Raw genomic sequence first — 12,178 nt, 5'->3', positions numbered from 1 at the left:
GTCACACACATATTATTTAGATACTGACTGTTAGCACTTGGTGGCCTATAGCAACACCCCATAAGAAAAGGCTTCAGATGTGCCAAGCGAACCTGCAACCACAACACTTCAATAACACTTGACTTAAGATCTTCTCTAAGCATTACAGCAATATGCTCTGAATATATACAGCAACACCTCCCCCATAAGCATTCCTGTCTCTTCTATAGATGTTATATCCTTGTATCGCTACTGCTGTATCATCAAATGAATTATCTAAGTGAGTCTCAGAAATGGCTAATATATTAATGTTAGCAAGTTATTGATTTCATTAACCTTATTTCCAAAGCTACATATATTATTATGGGCTATTTTCAGGCCTTACCTGGGTAGCTTATCAGAGATAGACATAATACTGAAAAGAGCAAACAAAGCAAGAGAAAAAAATATACATTCAGCAGTCCATTAATCAATTGGTGTGTGTGTGTGCGTTGTGGGGTTGAAGCTACGAACCCATGGGCTTGGCTCTCTCATCCCTTCCAGGCTTCTGGGAAAGAGGGTAGACAATGAGCCTGTCATAGCGGATGTAAGCAATGTCCACACGCGCTCTGGCAGCTTTCATGGCTGGGGTCAGTTCTTTCCTCTTCTGGCGCACAGCTTCAGGATAGTCCTTGTTGAGGAAGATATACGTTCCTCTCAAGTTCTTGGCTCTTCCTAGAACAGCTACCTTGTCCATGAACCTCAGGAACTTGACCGCTATTGGCCTGGGCCTGTCACCTGGGCCGGTGGTGGGTTTTCCAGTCCTGTGAGCACGCTCCACCTCAATCTTTCTGTGGTCCATCTTCAATTTCTCAGTCGTGCTATAAATTCTCAGACAACACAAAGATTCCTTGATGCCCTTCCAGACTCCCTTTGCCTACCCAAGGACGTCAGAGGACAAAAATCAGTTAACCACCTAACTGAGGAACTCAATTTAACATTGCGCAATACCCTAGATGCAGTTGCACCCCTAAAAACTAAAAACATTTGTCATAAGAAACTAGCTCCCTGGTATACAGAAAATACCCGAGCTCTGACGCAAGCTTCCAGAAAACTGGAACGGAAATGGCGCCACACCAAACTGGAAGTCTTCCGACTAGCTTGGAAAGACAGTACCGTGCAGTATCATCCTATTTTTCCAACTTAATTGAGGAAAATAAGAACAATCCGAAATGTATTATTGATACTGTCGCAAAGCTAACTAAAAAGCAGCATTCCCCAAGAGAGGATGGCTTTCACTTCAGCAATAATAAATTCATGAACTTCTTTGAGGAAAAGATCATGATCATTAGAAAGCAAATTACGGACTCTTCTTTAAATATGCGTATTCCTCCAAAGCTCAGTTGTCCTGAGTCTCCACAACTCTGCCAGGACCTAGGATCAAGAGAGACACTTAAGTGTTTTAGTACTATATTATTCTTGACACAATGATGAAAATAATCATGACCTCTAAACCTTCAAGCTGCATACTGGACCCTATTCCAACTAAACTACTGAAAGAGCTGCTTCCTGTGCTTGGCCCTCCTATGTTGAACATAATAAACGGCTCTCTATCCACCGGATGTGTACCAAACTCACTAAAAGTGGCAGTAATAAAGCCTCTCTTGAAAAAGCCAAACCTTGACCCAGAAAATATAAAACTATCGGCCTATATTGAATCTTCCATTTCTCTCAATTTTTTTTGAAAAAGCTGTTGCGCAGCAACTCACTGCCTTCCTGAAGACAAACAATGTATACGAAATGCTTCAGTCTGGTTTAGACCCCATCATAGCACTGAGACTGCACTTGTGAAGGTGGTAAATGACCTTTTAATGGCGTCAGACCGAGGCTCTGCATCTGTCCTCATGCTCCTAGACCTTAGTGCTGTCTTTGATACCATCGATCACCACATTATTTTGGAGACATTGGAAACCCAAATTGGTCTACACGGACAAGTTCTGGCCTGGTTTAGATCTTATCTGTCGGAAAGATATCAGTTTGTCTTTGTGAATGGTTTGTCCTCTGACAAATCAACTGTACATTTTGGTGTTCCTCAAGGTTCCGTTTTAGGACCACTATTGTTTTCACTATATATTTTACCTCTTGGGGATGTCATTCGAAAACATAATATTAACTTTCACTGCTATGCGGATGACACACAGCTGTACATTTCAATGAAACATGGTGGATCCCCAAAATTGCCCTCGCTAGAAGCCTGTGTTTCAGACATAAGGAAGTGGATGGCTGCAAACTTTCTACTTTTAAACTCGGACAAAACAGAGATGCTTGTTCTAGGTCCCAAGAAACAAAGAGATCTTCTGTTGAATCTGACAATTAAGCTTGATGGTTGTAAAGTCGTCTCAAATAAAACTGTGAAGGACCTCGGCGTTACTCTGGACCCTGATCTCTCTTTTGACGAACATATCAAGACTGTTTCAAGGACAGCTTTTTTCCATTTACGTAACATTGCAAAAATCAGAAACTTTCTGTCCAAAAATGATGCAGAAAAATGAATCCATGCTTTTGTTACTTCTAGGTTAGACTACTGCAATGCTCTACTTTCCGGCTACCCGGATAAAGCACTAAATAAGCTGCAGTTAGTGCTAAATACGGCTGCGAGAATCCTGACTAGAACCAAAAGATTTTATCATATTACTCCAGTGCTAGCCTCCCTACACTGGCTTCCTGTTAAGGCAAGGGCTGATTTCAAGGTTTTACTGCTAACCTACAAAGCATTACATGGGCTTGCTACTACCTATCTTTCCGATTTGGTCCTGCCGTACATACCTACACGTACGCTACGGTCACAAGACGCAGGCCTCCTAATTGTCCCTAGAATTTCTAAGCAAACAGCTGGAGGCAGGGCTTTCTCCTATAGAGCTCCATTTTTATGGAATGATCTGCCTACCCATGTGAGAGACGTAGACTCGGTCTCAACCTTTAAGTCTTTACTGAAGACTCATCTCTTCAGTGGGTTATATGATTGAGTGTAGTCTGGCCCAGGAGTGTGAAGGTGAACGGAAAGGCTCTGGAGCAACGAACCGTCCTTGCTGTCTCTGCCTGGCCGGTTCCCCTCTCTTCACTGGGATTCTCTGCCTCTAACCCTATTACAGGGGCTGAGTCACTGGCTTACTGGTGCTCTTTCATGCCATCCCTAGGAGGGGTGGGTCACTTGAGTGGGTTGAGTCACTGACGTGATCTTCCTGTCTGGGTTGGCGTCCCCCCTTGGGTTGTGCCGTGGCGGAGATCTTTGTGGGCTATACTCGGCCTTGTCTCAGGATGGTAAGTTGGTGGTTGAACATATGCCTCTAGTGGTGTGGGGGCTGTGCTTTGGCAAAGTGGGTGGGGTTATATCCTTCCTGTTTGGCCCTGTCCGGGGGTATCATCGGATGGGGCCACAGTGTCTCCTGACCCCTCCTGTCTCAGCCTCCAGTATTTATGCTGCAGTAGTTTATGTGTCGGGGGGCTAGGGTCAGTTTGTTATATATGGAGTACTTCCCCTGTCTTATCCGGTGTCCTGTGTGAATTTAAGTATGCTCTCTCTAATTCTCTCTTCCTCTCTTTCGGAGAACCTGAGCCCGAGGACCATGCCTCAGGACTACCTGGCATGATGACTCCTTGCTGTCCCCAGTCCACCTGGCCGTGCTGCTGCTCCAGTTTCAACTGTTCTGCCTGCGGCTATGGAACCCTGACCTGTTCACCGGACGTGCTACCTGTCCCAGACCTGCTGTTTTCAACTCTCTAGAGACAACAGGAGCGGTAGAGATACTCTTAATGATCGGCTATGAAAAGCCAACTGACATTTACTCCCGAGGTGCTGACTTGCTGCACCCTCGACAACTACTGTGATAATTATTATTTGACCATGCTGGTCATTTATGAACATTTGAACATCTTGGCCATGTTCTGTTATAATCTCCACCCGGCACAGCCAGAAGAGGACTGGCCACCCCTCATAGCCTGGTTCCTCACTAGGTTTCTTCCTAGGTTCTGGCCTTTCTAGGGAGTTTTTCCTAGCCACAGTGCTTCTACACCTGTATTGCTTGCTGATTGGGGTTTTAGGCTGGGATTCTGTACAGCACTTTGAGATATCAGCTGATGTAAGAAGGGCTATATAAATACATTTGATTTGATCATTACTCTCACTTTGTACTCAGACTACATCCAGGTCTAATGTGGAGATTCTGCAATTCCATCCACAACCACGTTGTTCCGCATTGTCCCTCGAGATCTGATTTGAGAACTGAGAGTCTGATTTATTGGTCATTCTTATCATGGTTTCACATACAGAACTGATGTCCTCTCTCAATGACTTACAGATTGCTGTCATCTTGCCGTTCTCCTGTTTCAACTCATTGAGCTGACCCTGGGAAAACTGCAAACTGTTCTTCAGGTCCTGGACCTCTCTGGCCAGGTCGTCCATTCTAGTATTAGTAGAATTCACAAGTATTTGGACAACATACTTGAAGCTATGTTCTTGTTGTAGGTCTCTTTTTGTTGTTTAAAAGATTCTTCACGTCTGATAGAGAGACAGCACTGTCCTCAACGGTACTCCCGCTGGCTTTGGTCTTTGTCATGGTAGCTAGCAACATAGATTACTCTGTTACTCCTCACAGTTCCAGACAGGGCAGGTCACGGGGAAGATTGAAAACAACAGACAACAGGGATGTATACAGCCACAAACCCGGGGAAATCCGCGGTGCCAGCCACAATAGCTAACCACGTCGCGGGCTGCATTCAAGGACACCCTGCTAGCTTGACATCGGCTAGCTGTGACGCCAAATAGGTCATCAGACCCATCCTTGGTCGGCAGGATCACTGGAAAGAGACAAGTAGTTGACATGCATAATGGTATTAAAATGCAAATCATTAGTTATCTATCTAGCTACATATCACATGAATTGTGCAAAAAAATTGATAGCTAACGTTATCTAGTTAAGTGCTAGCCAGTCAGTCAGTGGTGCTGACAGATTGAAACTGGTATCAACAAAATATGTTTCACTCTATCCCATAAAACATGACATTGCTAACTAGGATTCATTTAGCAAATAAAATGTTAAAGTTTATTAGGAAGTTGAATTAATAAGTTAGACACTCACCGGACACCTTTGGTAGGTAGGTAGCTAGCTAGACAGATTGGTTTCCATTTTCCAACAGATATTTCTAATCCCCCTGATTGGTCATAAAAAAAAAACTCTGGTGAACGGTTTGCCCCTAGTGGCAATAAATATTATTGTGCCAAAGGTTTGCTGCAGATTCACCACTAGTGGCAAACGTTTGCAAACTTTTGGCAACATTTTGTGGCACACTATTTAGTTTGCAGCAAATTTGCCACAAAGGTAAAGGGGCAGCCCTTTAACAGCATAATTAGGTTAGAAGCAATATGGTGTCTTGTGAATAGAAAACTAGACTGAAGGACAGAGTCAACACAGTGCTGCAGGGGTTTCCTAAAGAAAAACAAAGCAATAATTTATTCTCATTTCATTTTGCAATGATCACAATTATACCACACGTTTACCTGGCTACAAGTGTGCTAACTACATATTACTCGAAATAAGACCATTGACATAAAACAAATACAGGAGTTGGTTTCAAAGTTCAAATTTACAATATTTTAACTGAAAATGAGACGTTTGCAACAAGTACGTTTTATGTAGTACACTGAACCAGACTGGAATGTGTGTAGTTATTGTGTATGGAAACCTGATTTCACAATTGGGAAATGTACTGCCAAGTTATGAGTCCTGCACACCGGCAGTCATCCAATCCATAACTAGTAAGTAAAAGGGTACAGAGTGTGTGTGTGCTCCTCAACGATCCGCCATTGTTAAAACATAGTACTCTTAACTTATTTTAAGATGAATCTTGACCTCAACTTTGAGCAGCACCAGAGAACAATAGTCAGTACATAACAAATGTTTTGAATTTAATTGGAAACTGTTTAGGTTATGTTGAGAAACTTTAACATTGTACAATACGGAAAAATAAAGGATAATGTGAACATAAATATGCTAAATCTTATGAAGAGAGGGTGTACCAGTACTATATTGGAACTCCTGATGCAGACAGCTTGTCAAGCCAGACAGCTTGTCTTCAATGCCTCTTGAGATAAAATAACCCTTTGCAATTCAAATGGTTGCAAAGGGAAATGCAAATGTTCCACAGTTTTTTTGATACATTCTTGATTTGGCTATAAAAGTATCATATCAACATTGGTCCCTTTTATGCATGTAGAAAATGTAAGCATTCAATCCAAGTTCTCTCTTTACTATCTTGTTATGAAGAAATGTGTCATTATTTGGTATATCAATGTTTGTACTTTTAGTTGTATGTGTGTGTGGAATCAGCAGAAAGTCCTGGACATTAAAACTTAAACATTAGGCATTTGGATTTTCAAATAAGTGTTCACATCTTAAAGGTCTCGAACAGTCATTCTGATTCACATCTAAAATAGCGTTTTGAGTGACTAAAATATCACCCCTAATATCTGTTTTGGATAGAAATGCTCGAAAATGTAGAAACTTTTTCTCTCATGGCAAACTACCAGAATGTTTAAAAAAAACAGGCTGAGAAGGCGGGAAGCTTATATTGATGAGCTCGCCTTGACTGGCATCTCTTTGAAATGTCAAGCAACTTGGATGCAGTGAGCAGCGTTGCTGTAAAATCATCTCAAGCTAATTTGGTGATTCACAAAGCAACTCAAACAACACTGAACTTGCATCAATGATGTCAATCTTTTTAAAATAAATTTCCCGTTTGGCATGTCTCTTGTGATGCGGTTCACAGCAGTACTGACGGATGTGTTGACATGACAACTGCATCGGAGTTTTGAACGACCCTTCTCCCGCCCCTCCCTCTTTGTTCCATGCTGGCTGAAAACCTAGACATATACAGTTGAAGTCGGACGTTTACATACACTTAGGCTGGAGTCATGAAGACTAGTATTTCAACCACTCCACAAATTTCTTGATAACAAACTATAGTTTTGGCAAGTCGGATAGGAAATCTACTTTGTGCATGACACAAGTAATTTTTCCAACAGCTGTTTACTGACAGATTATTTCACTTATAATTCACTGTATCACAATTCCAGTGAGTCATAAGTTTACATACACTAAGTTGACTGTGCCTCTGTCATGGCTTTAGAAGCTTCTGATAGGCTAATTGACATCATTTGAGTCAAATGGAGGTGTACCTGTGGATGTATTTCAAGGCCTACCTTCAAACTCAGTGCCTCTTTGCTTGACATCATGGGAAAATCAAAAGAAATCAGCCAAGACCTCAGGAAAAAAATTGTAGACCTCCACAAGTCTGGAAATTGATCAAAAGTACGAACCAAACGCCTGAAGGTACCACGTTCATCTGTACAAACAATAGTACGCAAGTATAAACACCATGGGACCACGCAGCCGTCATACCGCTCAGGAAGGAGATGCATTCTGTCTCCTAGAGATCAACGTACTTTGGTGCGAAAAGTGCAAATCAATCCCAGAACAACAGCAAAGGACCTTGTGAAGATCTTGGAGGAAACAGGTACAAAATGATCTATATCCACAGTAAAACAAGTCCAATATCGTCATAACCTGAAAGGCCACTCAGCAAGGAAGAAGCCCCAGCTCCAAAACCGCCATAAAAAAGCCAGACTACGGTTTGCAACTGCACATGGGGACAAAGATCGTACTTTTTGGAGAAATGTCCTCTGGTCTGATGAAACAAAAATAGAACTGTTTGGCCATAATGACCATTGTTATGTTTGGAGGAAAAAGGGGGAGGCTTGCAAGCCAAAGAACACCATCCCAACCATGAAGCACTAGAGTGGCAGCATCATGTTGTGGGGGTGCTTTGCTGCAGGAGGGACTGGTGCACTTCACAAAATAGATGGCATCGTGAAGAATAAAAATGATGCGGATATATTGAAGCAACATCTCAAGACATAAGTCAGGAAGTTAAAGCTTTGTTGCAAATAGGTCTTCCAAATGGACAATGACCCTAAGCATACTTCCAAAGTTGTAGCAAAATGAGTTAAGGACAAAAAAGTCAAGGTACCATTTTGCCACAACTTTGGTAGTATGCTTGGGGTCATTGTCCATTTGGAAGACCCATTTGCGACCAAGCTTTAACTTCCTGACTGGCCATCACAAAGCCCTGGCCTCAATCCCATAGAAAATCTGTGGGCAGAACTGAAAAAGCGTGTGCGAGCAAGGAGGCCTACAAACCTGACTCGGTTACACCAGCTTTGTCAGGAGGAATGGGCCAAAATTCACCCAACTTATTGTGGGAAGCTTGTGGAAGGCTACCCAAAACGTTTGACCCAAGTTAAACAATTTAAAGGCAATGCTACCAAATAATAATTGAGTGTATGTAAACTTCTGACCCACTGGGAATGTGATGAAATAAATAAAAGCTGAAATAATTCTCTCTACTATTATTCTGGCATTTCACATTCTTAAAATAATGTGGTGCTCCTAACTGACCTAAGATAGGGGATTTTTACGGGGATTAAATGTCAGGAATTGTGAAAAACTGAGTTTAAATGTATTTGCCTAAGGTGTATGTAAACTTCCGACTTCAACTGTAAGTATCTTTGCCATTCTAGATGAAAGGGTAAACTTTTAATTGTATTTGCTGACACCCTACACTCATATGTTGTCACTAGTAGAGTAGCTATCTAACTATATAAACCACGCCCTTCTGCAAACACACCTTCTCAGATGTTGGTTACAAGGCGGTACTTATTTAAATTAGGTAAGAGAATATCATGTTACCATTGGTGTAGTAAAATGAGAGAGTTAGAGTGATGTCACCCTATCCCCTTAATAATCCCACCTCCTGAATCCACGTTTTTGACATGGGGGGGACCAGTGACTCTATGATCAAACTTTACCAATGTAGAAGAACCAGTCATTTTTCATACTTCGATCTAGTTTCATCCAAATATTATCCAATTTCATGAAAAACATTATTTTGACTGTTCATGACCTTTAAAGGGATACTTCGGATTTTGGCAGAGGCACTTTATCTACTTCCCCAGAGTCAGATGAACTTGTGAATACCATTTTTATGTCTCTGCGTGCAGTTTGAAGGAAGTTGTTAATTGCGCAATGACTAAGTCTATGGGAATCTTTTATTTTTCATTTTTTTATTTAATCAGGCAAGTCAGTTTAGAGCAAATTCTTATTTACAATGATGGCCTACCCCGGCCAAACTCTAAACCGGATGACGCTGGGCCAATTGTTCTCCGCCCTATGGGACTCCCAGGTGTGATACAGCCTTTGAATCGAACCAGGGTATGTAGTGATGCCTCTAGCACTGAGATGCTAGAGCCATCGGGAGCGCCACTCGGGAGCCCAATCTGCTAGCATGCTAGCTGATACCCATAGACTTCCAGTCATTGCGCTAACGCTAGTTAGCATTGGCTCGCGAAACTTACCTCTAACTTCCTTCATACCAAAATCCCGAAGTGTCCCTTTAAGGACAAATGAAATGGCTGGTTTATCAAATCTAGACCTGCAAGAAGTAGGATTTCTGTACTGTACATTCAATTGAACGCCTCTCCCCCTGAGGGAGTACATACAAATATTCTGACCTGTGTGGGTTGGAATCACTGTATAACAGAACAGAAATATGAAAATAATTGAACACTATGCAGGTAATTACATTTACAGGATGAACTAAGAAAAATAATTGCTCAGTAATCTCATACAAAAGTGTTTCTGGAACAGAGTGAAATAATGAAAAACTGATTTTTTAAATGCCATGGAAACCATTGGTTAAAATTCTTTAGAAAATGCTATTTTTCGGGTAACAAAGTTGTGAAAAATATTCCTATCGCCCTCATAAAAACGCCACATTGAACGAGGCAAGTATATAATACCACATGGGGTACTGTAGATCAGTGTTCCTCAAATTCCGGTCCGGAGACCAGCACCGGTCCCTGGGATGTTGCTCACCGGGGTAGGGCCATAGCTTGCTGGTTCCTGGTATGAATACGGTTAAGAAACACTGCTATAGATTGTTATGTGTTAGTTGTATATTATACAGTGGTGACCGACAGGAAGGCCTTATGTACTTTGGACCTGGGGTCATCAGGGGCCTTGGCCCCGTGAGTCATCAGTTCCTGAATGGTCATCCAGTTGTCCAGGATCTTCTTGTTGCGCTTCTTCATCATCTTCCTGTGGCTCAGTTCAATGATGCTGACCTCCTTGCGTCCTTCGCTGCTGCTCTGAGGACTCTCCCTCAGGCTCTCCAGTCGGCTGCGCTGCATGAACTCCCGTCTCCTCCGCTGTTCTTTAGCCCTGACCAGATGCTGCTTCCTTTCCTCTTTACTCCAGTACCGCCCCATCTTCATCTCGGACATAGCGTCGTCGTCGGTGGTCATCCCTCCGCTACGCTCCTCTTTGATCTTCAAGGCGCGTTCCCGCAGGATCTTGTCCCTAATGGGTCTCTTGGTGATGTAGCGCGTGCCGTCCGAACGGATCTTCACCTTCCATTCCATCTTAGGCTCGATGGCGGGGCTCAGCTGGGGCTCCTTGACTCCACTGAGCAGGCTCAGCTGGCTCTGGGCGTACTCCGCAGCCGAGCGCTGCTGAATCAACTGCATGTAGCTCTGGTAGTGGCGAGCGTGGGCCGGGATGTTGGCGTTGGGCTGGCGGTGCTGGGAGTCATGGGACGGGGATAGGTAAGGGATCTGGGAGGCCCTGGGAGGAGGCTGAGGCTTCACCTTCCAGTTCCCCAACCCACTCCTTTCGTTGTCTGCAGGGGCCACCTTGTCCGACTCGGAGGGGTAAAGGCTGTGGTCGGGGCTGCTGGCCTTGCCTGGGATGGGGGCCCAGTGGAGGGGCCGGTGTTTGGGGCTGGGGCTGGCTGTAGTGTGGAGGCTGGCCATGCTGCTGCGGAGGTTCCTCTGGTTGGTGATGGTCACCATCCTCCTCTGAAGGGAGTGCTCAGGGGAGCGGTCCATTGCCAGCGGCGTGCTGCGTGAGCTCTCTGCAGTGTTGTAGGCACTCGAGCTGTCCTTGTCTGACTTCTCCGGCTTCTCCGGACACTCGCTGATGTCCACCAGCTTGCTTCTTCTAGGTGAGTCATTGCACCCCAGGTGGGAGCTTTGGTCCTTGGGTGTGGGGCAGACAATTTGGGGAAACACTTGCTGCCCCTGGTCCCACTGGGACCCCACCGGCCCCTTGCCGAGCTTGTGTGCCTGCATGATGTTCTGGCACTCTAGCTCGATGCTACGGAGCTCGTCGTTGAGCATGCGGAGCTCACGCTGCACGCCACCGGCCGGCTCTCCCAGCCTACACTCTATAGTGCTGCGTCTGCTATAGATCAGGTCGTACTCCCCGCTGTTACGGATCTGACACTTCAGCTCCAGGAGCTGCTGGAACCGATCGCCATCCTCTGCAACATCCTCCTCTTCTTCCTCCTCCTCCTCTTCGTCCAGACGCGTGGAACAGTTCTGTCTGTCCCTCAGACACTGGGAGAGTCTCCGTTGGATGTGGGTTAGGAGGGCGTTGTGGTCGGGGGCGTCGATGCTGTTCCTTAACGACATCCCCAGCCCGCTGTCCTGAGTTCTGGAGGAACAGGTGGCAGTGATGTCATCCTCTTCTCCTTTGGCCTGTAATAAAGAAAAAATTATATAATCAGTACTGAAATTACCCCCAATGTAAAGAAATAGGTACAAATCTTGAATAAGATTCATAACTATACTGAACAAAAATATAAACACCACATGCAACCATTGGGTAGCCAAGCCAAGCCAATCAGAATGAGTTTTTCCCCCACAAAGGGCTTTAGTATTATTACAGAACCCCCCCCCCCCCCGAGTGTAGTTTCTGAAATTTCGAACGTCTGAAATAGTTCTGAACTTCTAAGTCAGTGCTTTGGGTTCTCCACTGGGATTTCCTCCATTCTTGTGGAGTTCTGTACCACTACGGTTTTCCACTGGGATTTCCTCCATTCTTGTGGAGTTCTGTACCACTACGGTTTTCCACTGGGATTCCCTCCATTCTTGTGGAGTTCTGTACCACTACGGTTCTCCACTGGGATTCCCTCCATTCTTGTGGAGTTCTGTACCACTACGGTTTTCCACTGGGATTCCCTCCATTCTTGTGGAGTTCTGTACCACTACGGTTCTCCACTGGGATTCCCTCCATTCTTGTGGAGTTCTGTACCACTATGGTGCCAC

The 12,178-nt window shown here is 44.2% G+C and overlaps 1 protein-coding gene across 1 annotated transcript in view; it reads right to left on the bottom strand.

Annotated features, from left to right (window-relative positions):
- Positions 1–5,432: 5,432 nt before the first annotated feature.
- Positions 5,433–12,178, bottom strand: part of LOC139584309 (PDZ domain-containing RING finger protein 4-like) — a 127,931-nt gene continuing 121,185 nt past the window's right edge. Inside the window, exon 8 of the mRNA XM_071416004.1 lies at positions 5,433–11,608. Within this exon, the coding sequence (XP_071272105.1) occupies positions 10,031–11,608 (1,578 nt within the window). The 3' untranslated portion in view covers positions 5,433–10,030. The remainder of the gene's footprint in view (positions 11,609–12,178) is intronic.

Source organism: Salvelinus alpinus, chromosome 9 (genome assembly GCF_045679555.1).
Source record: "Salvelinus alpinus chromosome 9, SLU_Salpinus.1, whole genome shotgun sequence".
In the NCBI taxonomy this organism is placed as follows: domain Eukaryota; kingdom Metazoa; phylum Chordata; class Actinopteri; order Salmoniformes; family Salmonidae; genus Salvelinus; species Salvelinus alpinus.
Note: the sequence above shows the minus strand (reverse complement) of the source record. Positions and strands in the feature narration are given on the sequence as shown.